General features: G+C 34.6%; 1 protein-coding gene across 1 annotated transcript; it reads right to left on the bottom strand.

Annotated features, from left to right (window-relative positions):
- Positions 1–3,409: 3,409 nt before the first annotated feature.
- On the bottom strand, positions 3,410–9,175 carry LOC142613450 (vesicle-associated protein 1-2-like). Its single transcript, XM_075785811.1, has 8 exons — positions 8,696–9,175; positions 8,432–8,502; positions 8,054–8,135; positions 7,850–7,965; positions 7,581–7,736; positions 7,436–7,474; positions 5,196–5,273; positions 3,410–3,915 (listed from the first exon to the last, which is right to left on the bottom strand). Exons 1-8 carry the CDS (start codon positions 8,745–8,747, stop codon positions 3,799–3,801), a joined length of 711 nt encoding a protein of 236 aa, XP_075641926.1. The 5' UTR covers positions 8,748–9,175; the 3' UTR covers positions 3,410–3,798.
- Positions 9,176–9,766: the final 591 nt, after the last annotated feature.

Raw genomic sequence — 9,766 nt, 5'->3', positions numbered from 1 at the left:
AACTAGTACTTGTCCCTCAAAAAAAAATAAAAATAAAAGTTAACTTGTACCTTGCCTCCAGCATACAACAGTTTACCGCATATGCTATAAGTTCAAAGGCCTCCAACAGACTCTGCAAAGATTCTCCTTTTTTGCCCATAAAAAATTCTAATATAAAAATATGCCAATTCTATACACACATTTCCCCACCCATCAATTTTACAATTTTTGTGTATTACACACAACTGACACAAGGCTTCTAGGTAAACCTCTCAAGATTGCGGTAAGACTCTTTTATATAGATAAAATACATTTGGGATATAATCAAAAATTAATCACAACATAATGAGTTTATAACAAAAATGAGGAAATGCAGTATAATATTCTATAATAAAGTTTATAACAACAAAATAATGAACAAATTTATTTATTTTTATTAAAATTCGCCAACAAACCCCACTTATTTTGATAAAAAAGCAAAAAAAATCAAATATCATTATGGTTTATGAAATCTTGAGAATTAGATAGAAATTTCAAAATGAAAAAAGTAATTGTTGATCATACATAGCAAAGAAGGTGTTGACATAAACTTTTAAAGTTAGCACGTTTCAGCCCTACGCTTGATCCCGTTTCATGAATATTCTAGAGAATTAATCCAAATTCTTAAAGAGTAAGTGGCCCTGAGAAAATGTCTCTCTGTCACTAAGAAAGAAAGTTGGGTACTCCCTCTTCTCTTAGGCAATAGAAGTTCCTTGTCCCTTCTTTACGAAGGAGTGTTTTGTTTTTGTCTCTCTAGGGATAACAAGTTTATCTCTAGAGCTTGTGGGGTTTTTCTTGTGGGAATAAGGGAAGCAGTTTTTTGTCTCCTTTTGTGTGCAGTTCCTTGTCATTCTTTCTTCCAACAAGGAGGATTCAAGTTTTACCCTCCGAAGTGATCAGCGATCTCAGAAGTTCATCTTGAATCTTTGCTATTGGCGTGGCAAGCTGAGTCATGATTACAAGAGTTGTGAACTAGGGACTCAAAAGCAAAGGCAACCTACGGGTTTCAGTACAACAAGTTGGTCCATCACTTCAAGCTTCTCCACACCATTCAGCAAGTAAAGGTGTAATTGTGGTGCCTGGGATGTTTGAGAGGACCTCATCTGAACCTACATGGAGTGAAAAGGATGTTGCCGACAATAGTGAATCTGGCGTTGCAGCTTCAATTGAGGGAGGCAGCAATGAAAAGGTGCAAGAAAATGTTGCGAATGTGCAAGCGGACGTTACATCAGTTATGGAAACGGAGTTTTGTGGGATTGATTCCTCATTAATGCTGACATTGCTTTCAAAGCTAGCAGCGGTTTCAAGCTCTACAACTACTATGGAAAGTCCAAAATCCCAGCCAATCATTAACGAGTCTAGCCCGTTTAATGCACCTTTTATTTCGGTTGTGGAAGTAAAGAGTGATACATTGGTAGCAAAAATAAATGATATTGAAGCACCATTACCCACGCATGACAGCTCACCAATTATTGCTCCTAGTAACTCTAATTCCCAGCAATCCCAACGGCAAGTGTTTAATATGGTCAATATTCCAGACAAGGAAAAACTCTCAACAGCAACATTTAAGGGTAATGAGCTAGATCAGTCCAATCAGCCTCCACACTGTGCCATCTGGAAACCACCTCCATGGCCGATCCTGAAGGTGAACTCTGATGATGCTATTTTCCTAGAACAAAATTATGTGGGTATAGGAGTTGTAATCCGAGATGACAAGGGTCAGGTCATAGCTTTCATGGACGAGAAAATCACTTTGCCCTACGCGGTTACTGCTGTGGAACTGATTGCAGCTAAGAGAGCACTCAGATTGGCTCTAGATTTCGGTCTCTCACCTATTGTCCTCGAGGGTAATTCCAAGAACACTATAGATGCCCTAATGTGTGAGGTATCATTGCTGAGGGATTACGGACACTTGGTTGACGATGCAAAGAGGTTAGCAAACCAGTTTGAATCCGTGGAGTTTAGTCATGTAAAAAGAGAGGGTAATAGTGCAGCTCAAAACATTGCTAAACATACAAGACATGTTAGCGAGTTATCAGTGTGGATGGAAGATATTCCTCCACACCTCTCCGTTATAATTTAAGCCAAATCGGCCTTTCTTAAATAAAATTACAGTTCTCTTTCTCAACCAAAAAAAAAAAAGTAGCCTCACTTCCACACACATAGGTGAAATTTGTCGAAGTGCTACTTTAATTCTAATAACCCGCACATAAGAGCTACAAATTTCATTTATTAAGAGTTGTGTAAAAACTCAACCCCTCAAATCCCAATATTTGTAGAATAAATGCATTAACACAATATGGATAGTGGATATATATATATTCTGGTAGAGGCTCAAGTTGGAAGATAGTGGATGTATATTGTGGAAGACTTGGTTCTTTGCAGGGTTTTATTTGTTGAAATTTTTGTTGGGCCGGTAGAGACGCTAATAGGGCTTCCCGTGTTTTGTGTAGTTGGACGGTTAGGTCTCCTTTTTTGGGTTGGGTTGCTTTCCTCTCCCTCTATAGCTGTTTTCTGTTCAGAGGGAGGAAGGAGCCCAGCCGTCCCGAACTTCTTGTATTTTTCTGGTCTCTCTAGTTTCTAATAAAAGTTTCATTTTCTACCATAAAAGAAAAGTATAACTTTAAATCTATTTATAAACTTTTTTCATAACTTCTTCACAAAAATTATACAACTGAGATAATAAATGAAAATTTATACAAATGAGATAATAAATTCATCATTGACACTATTTTCTTGTGCATCATTCATGACTTATAATCTCAATAACATGAATAATTGTGAAGAACTTTGTTTATCTAGAATTATTGACAATTTCCAATTGCACCCGCAATACAATAGAATGCTTTACAAATCTTAAAGAGTAATTTTAGATACTCTTGGAAAACGGTGGTGACATAGCACTCCCTCCTCATTTATGACGGATGCTACTAATTAAATTCATGATATGATCTACCATAAATATAAGAGGAAAGAGCACAAACTCACCATAGTTAGAGAGTATATCAGAGACATCTCTGTTGTCTTAAAATGATATCCACAAACTCCGTAGAAAGTAGTGAAAAGAAGCATTAGTACACAACCCAATTGGGGATCTTGTTGACCTATTCATTTGCCTCATAGTTGTCCCTCGTCCTAAGGAGTAAAACTTATTAAGAGCAAATAAAGGGCGGAGGGGGTCAAAAGTGAAGGACTATCACGGACCTGGTTCTTTGGATGGACAATGTAGCCATTATCCAATCAGTCGTCGTGGTTGTACTAATAGGATTAGATGGGTTATGCTATCAGGATTAGATGGGTTTCTGACTTTCGACACTGCATGCTATCCTATTTCCTTCGAAGCAGCACCCCATTAATAAATCATAAACGAAGGGGGTAAAGAACAAATGTGTTTTCCAGCAAACTGAGGATGTATAAGATTATTGATGGTAATCTGAACCAAACTACCAATATCAGAAAGTCCAGAACCTCCCAAGTTGAACCACAAATAAAACAAAGACAATTATCCTCTTAAGTTACAAAAAGAATGCACGTTCCCAAAAAATGAGTTACCGCACAATACTTTGATAGTTAAGCAACTAGGACCATGAACCCATCCTTGACTGCACCTAAATGAGTTTACTACTTCAACAAAGCTAAACCAAGAAAAGCACCGTCCTTTGCGAGTTACCTTCTTTTACTTTTTTCATCTTTTACTTTTTCCATCATGGTCCTTCAATGATCAGGAACAAAATGGAATTTGTGGACAATATATGCAAAAGATCTATAGCTGGCACAATTTTACTTCTTCTTCATAAGATACCCCAGTGTTAAGCCAATCAATCCAACCAAGAAGACAATCATGAAGGAGACACCAGAGCCACCACGATTTTTATGGCCTTCACGCCTCAGCAGTTCCTACACATTGTGATTTTTGTGAGATAGAAGTTAAAAGTAGTACATGATACATGGCAACTGCAAATATCAAAAGCTCAGCCACATTTCTGTAACAAGAAACTTCATAAAATTTTATCTATTTTATTATTATTTTTCAAACCAAAAAAAAAAGATTTTTCAATATATATAAAGGCCTGAAATACATGCAGAAAAGCATTACCAGAGCAATAGTGGAGCACAAATTATGCAAACCATTCATGTGAAAGAGTAAGGAATAAATATCACTCCCAGAAATTTAAATAATTTTTCTTTCCCCTTGCCCCCTCCCCCAAAAAAAATAATCCTCAAAAAAAGGAGCACATTTGATACATCTTTTATTGGTTAGCCTACCAAAAAATTGGGTTAATAAGGTCAATGCATACAAATGATTGTGTCCCATGTCTAGTCTTAATATGTTCGTATCAGAACACCAGTCAAATGTTGGGACCTACATATCATGGAATCTAATGTTCCCTAGAGATACTCAAAAGAGGCAATGGATAGTATCATAAGCATCATTGCACTGCAGACCATTCTCTTACGCAAATGAACGTATTAACTACACTTTCCACCAGTACAACTTCCCTGGTCCACTATAAGTAATGAACCATTCTACCCTCATCATGAAGAAAGCCAAGTTCATTTAGTAGTCTTAATAACAAGACCTTTTACTTTTCACCCATGTCCTAAAACAGAGTGTCTAATAATTCAACTCATGATTGGTTTTTCAATATAAATAAACACAGCATAAATTGAAGCCATTTCAGACATTATTTAATAATATAAATTTTGAGTTGTGACATCGAAAGCGATATATAGAGAAACCAATGTTTCCAAAAGAAAATATGGTGAGAAAGGAGCACCACATTTCCTGAATACTCCTAACTCAATTGGTAATGGACCAACTATGTCATAAGTATATTTTTACTTTTTTTTTTTCTCTCTTTTGCTGGTAAAAGTCACTAATATAGCACTGGATAGACAATGACTCGAACAAATTTCAAAGGGTAGTTTGACATGGAAAACAAATAACAACCAATCCATTTCAAACAGTTTTTATACATAAAAATAATATACTGAAGATATCAACCAAGTACCCTATCAAGCACTTGCAAATTCTGCATAACTTGATAACCGTAGAACTTAAGAATGACAAGATTTATTTACTTTATCATGCAAACCACACACACACACCCCCCCCCCCCCCAAAAAAAAGATAAAGTAGTTGAAGTTTTTTTAAGATGAAGTTGCAGTAATCTCACCAGTTCCTGACGAAGCCTGTTATTTTGTTGAATTGCGTTATTCTTATCTTCAGTCAGTTTTGAAATTATAAATCTTGCCTGCAAAAAATTCCAGTATTTTCAAGCATAAGTAACCTCTCAATTTTTTTTTTTTTTTTTTTAATTTCAGATAACCACTCAATATGTGGTTATCTGAATTTTACACATAAAATTCACATGAATATCCAACTCTAGCAGAGCCGCAAACCTTACATGCTATGTCACCCTCTATCATGGTTGTTACAATTATATTTAGCAAACACAACAAAAACAATGATAGAAAAACAAATCCATGTTACTTTATTCACCTCCGAACCGTGTATATTGCCATATGTGGAAGGAAATGAAACTATTCAGAAGAAGGGAAGAAATAAGTCTCATCAAAAAGAAAAATGGCAGGTTGGAGATCTCAAATATGCAAAGCCTTTTTATATAAAATTTATTGCTATCCAAAATTTTCAGCAGGTTGTCTCTGTCTGTTCCACCCAAATCCATTATCTATGCAAGATGGTCAGTAGGTAAGAATAAATTCTCCATATTCCAGAAGCTGAAGGATTTATTTATTTTGTATTTTTTTTTATTAAAAAAATTACGTTAAAAAAAAGCCCTTCCAGACACACCTATAGTAGGAAGAACACAATTGTGATTTGTGAAAAACAAAAAATTTCAGCCCCCTGATGAAAGAAATTACTGGCTCTCTTAATATGTGGAATAATAATGCAGCTTTGATGGGAGGCACCTAGATGATCTCTCTCAATTTTTTTTGATAAGTAATAAAAAAAAAATCCATAAATGTAAATAAAATCAGAGGGCTTCACCCTAGTTCATGGGACGTATACAATAAATAAGAATTATTGCAAACTCTCAAAGGAGTAAACACTACAAATAAAAGATGAAGTCCGTGATAAACCTTCCCATCAAATTTTGACTAGCTAGAAAGATCAAGTGAGGCCAAAATGAAAGCAAATGGGGAATCTCCCAAACAAAGGACATACTTTTTTTTTTCTTTTGGAGCCATTAATGTCAAAGTGAACTTCATGAAACTAAACTATCTTATTTAAATCACCACAATTATCAACCAACGTTATATCTATGCATATGTTTGTTTTGTTCTTGTGTAAGGATTAATTTACACATATGGACAACCATTATAGGCATAAGCTACAATGATAGATCCTCCCTATAAGAGAAAACTGAAAAGTTACACACATGTGATTTAACTTTGAAAACCCCACAAAAGGTTTAGTAAATTATCCTAAAGCAGCTGTATCAAATCGTTTGCTATACAAGTATGAATACATATCACATAAATAAGTATAAAGCATTCACACTATTCAACTACATCTCAAGTTAATGCAAACAATAGAACATAACCTTATATAGTACTATTATTTTGTTGACAGCTATTAAAGCACATCATGTTTATTTCATGGAAAGAGATGGAATATTTAGATCAGCATAATAGTTAGTTTCACAAAACGAGCACATCGCCATATGACAAACAATTTCAAACTCCGGAAAGAGTTGGAAGAAAAAAGTGAGATGTTTGCCTCAGTTTTTTCTGCTCAATGACTGCAGATTACTGAACTTGGGAACTTTGAGAAAAATCAGATACTATTTCCTCCAACTTCCAACACCAGAATCTTGTTTTCAAAATTAATAACCAACAGAAAAATTGAACATGGAAGAGAAGAAATTATGAATATTCAAGTAATGCACAATTACAGATAATAATCAAGACACAAACAAAGTGTCTTGCATAAGGAATTATGCATTTTTCTTGTTGGACAGGAAGGATCACAGCAATTGAAAGCATTGAAAAAGATTATGGAAACTAATGCAATCTTTTTTCCCAAATGTCTTCATTGTAGAAGAAAGTGTTGGCAGTGCTACCACAATTTATGAATTTAGAGAAATCATTACCTCTGTAAATTTTAGGCCAACAATGATACGTAGTAGACATTATTTAGTCTTAAACTCAGCTAATAGTTCAGCATGGAATACAGCTATTACAACTGTAAATAGCTCTTGTTTGGGTGGACAATAATTGAAGGGGAGAAAAAAAATCTAGAATACAGTAGAACGGATATCTGTACCTTCATATCAAACATTATGACCTTTACAAACAATAAAAACCCAGAAAATTATCTAAGATCCAAGTAACACAAACAAGAGCACATAGACAGACACTCAGGGAGAAGATTTCTTTTTCCAATGGTTACCTCTGCAGATTTGTCTTGAGGCTCAAAGGCTTTTGTAGACTGTAACAATCAATACATGGCAAAACAATTAGCATTCCCATGTATAAAAAGAATAGAGCGTTAAAAACTACTACACCAATACATTAAAAACTACTTATTTACTCACAGTAGCAAAGTCAGCATTTCCATTCTCAGAAACAGAAGCCCTTGGTGAAGACCCTTCTTCCGACCCTTCTGGTACCGGAGAAGGTGGTTGAGGTGGAGATACATATAACACTCTCAATTTGCACTCCTCAACCATATGTCCAGCCTCCTTATTGAACTGAAAAAATAAATAAATAAATAAAATTTAAAAAACCCACTAGCTTAAATTATAAAATTCAACCTAAACCTCCTAAACTCATAAAGATACATCACAATGCACTAGATCTTTACCATTTCTGGGGTAATCTCCTTCATGGTCACACCATCGTTTACTTTTACGCTCTGAAGAAGAAACTTGTCCTTACATTGCATGTCAAGAGGAGCCTCTTTCTGTGCTTGCATGGTAACTAAATCAACACCAAACATTTTACAAAATCATTATAAAATCAAATCGAATTTCAAACAAATACAAATCAAAATGATCAGTAAAGGCACCTATAACATCACATGTGGACCGTGGCAAAACGATTCCAGTGTTCGGACGAACACAATACTTCTTTGGATTCGTCGTTTTCACCTGAGACCATAATCAATTCGTCACGAATAAAGATCAATATCCATATCCAAATCCACATTTCTAGTTTGAGATTTGTATGTCATAAGCCTTGACAAGAAACAAAAACTCAGCTAATTCAGCTCAACTAAGTCAAAAATTAGCACTTGTTAAGCTTATTTAAATGGAAATTACAAAACACACTTTCAAGCTTCCCTATTATCCTACATTTTCTCAGCAATCAAACAGAACATAGAGCATCATACAATTAAACAACAATAATTGATACAACGAGGAAAGCAGAAATTGAAAAGATTTACCTTGAAAGCAACATAACTATCTGTCTTATTTGACAATTGAAGCGAACACGAGATCTGCTTCCTCAATTCAACTAATTTATAAAAAAGAAAGAAGGAAAAAGACAAAACAGAAAACAACAAAAAAAAAAAATCAAAACAGAAACAAATAAAACAGCGAATAGAAACCCTAGACATCATCAAAAAAACAAAAACAAAAACCCAAAAAAAATTTTAAAAACAAAAACAGATCCGTAAGAGAGAGAGATAGCGAAAAGACACACTCACAGGGGAACTTGAGTTCGATAGGTTCGATGCTGAGAAGCTCTCCTGTGCTCATTTTGATGAAATGTGAAAACAAAATTTAGAATCGAAAAAGAAAAATAATAAAAAGTTAGTTTTTTTGGGAAAAGCAGAAACGAAGGGCGAATGGAGAGAGAGAGAGAGAGAGAGAGAGAGAGAGAGTATCTGTGGAGAGGAAGGGATCTGAAGGGAAGGGAAGGGAAGGAAGTGAATCTCTGTTGTTGTTTTTGTTTTTTGAAAAAGTGTTTTGTGAAAACAATAAGATAGGCGGAGAGATCGAGAGGAGTTGCACAAATAATGATGGTCTTGCTTTTTTCTTTCTTTCTTTTTTTCTTTTTGTTTTGTGGAATTGAAAAAAAAAATTTTGCTTTTTCTGTTTCGATGCTTCTCTGCTTTTATTTTGAGAGAGAGTGTGTGTGTGTAACTGTGTATGGGGTGTCCGTGGAAGAAAGAATGGAAGAAATTGCAAGTTTGATTTTTTTTTTTTTTTTTATCCATTAAAAAAAACTACCTCACTGTCTTATGTTGGCATTTACTATTTTCTTTATTTAGTTTTTTTATTTTCCTTTTTTTCTGTTTCAAATTTCAGTTCCATTTGGTGGGGTTCGAACATTAAGGAGGTGGGTTCAAGGTTGACTTGTACAAGAAAATTCATTTGAACTTTTTTAAAAAAAAATTATAGGGAAAATTCACTTGGACTAATAAGTGGGATCAATTTTAAAATTTCTTATTCTACCCTAATCTGTCTTATTATCACTCATACAATTTTTTCTTACATTAAAAAGAGGATAGGATGAGGATGAGACACTCATATAGACCGATTTTGTTCTGAACTATTACCTATTTTAAGAAAGGAAACTAACTAAATCCAACAATTTGAATTGGGTTTTATTGGGAAATTATGTATTCATGGGTTTGGATTTAAAAATAAAATAAAATTGTACCTTATTAATTTTAATATTTAAAATACGTTGGATTTGAAGTGAATTTTTAGTCTCATCAAAAGGCAATTAGGTGGAGGAATGGCAGGGCAAGGCATCTAATTGATGGGCCACC

Source organism: Castanea sativa, chromosome 10 (assembly GCF_040712315.1).
Source record: "Castanea sativa cultivar Marrone di Chiusa Pesio chromosome 10, ASM4071231v1".
Lineage (NCBI taxonomy): Eukaryota > Viridiplantae > Streptophyta > Magnoliopsida > Fagales > Fagaceae > Castanea > Castanea sativa.
Note: the sequence above shows the minus strand (reverse complement) of the source record. Positions and strands in the feature narration are given on the sequence as shown.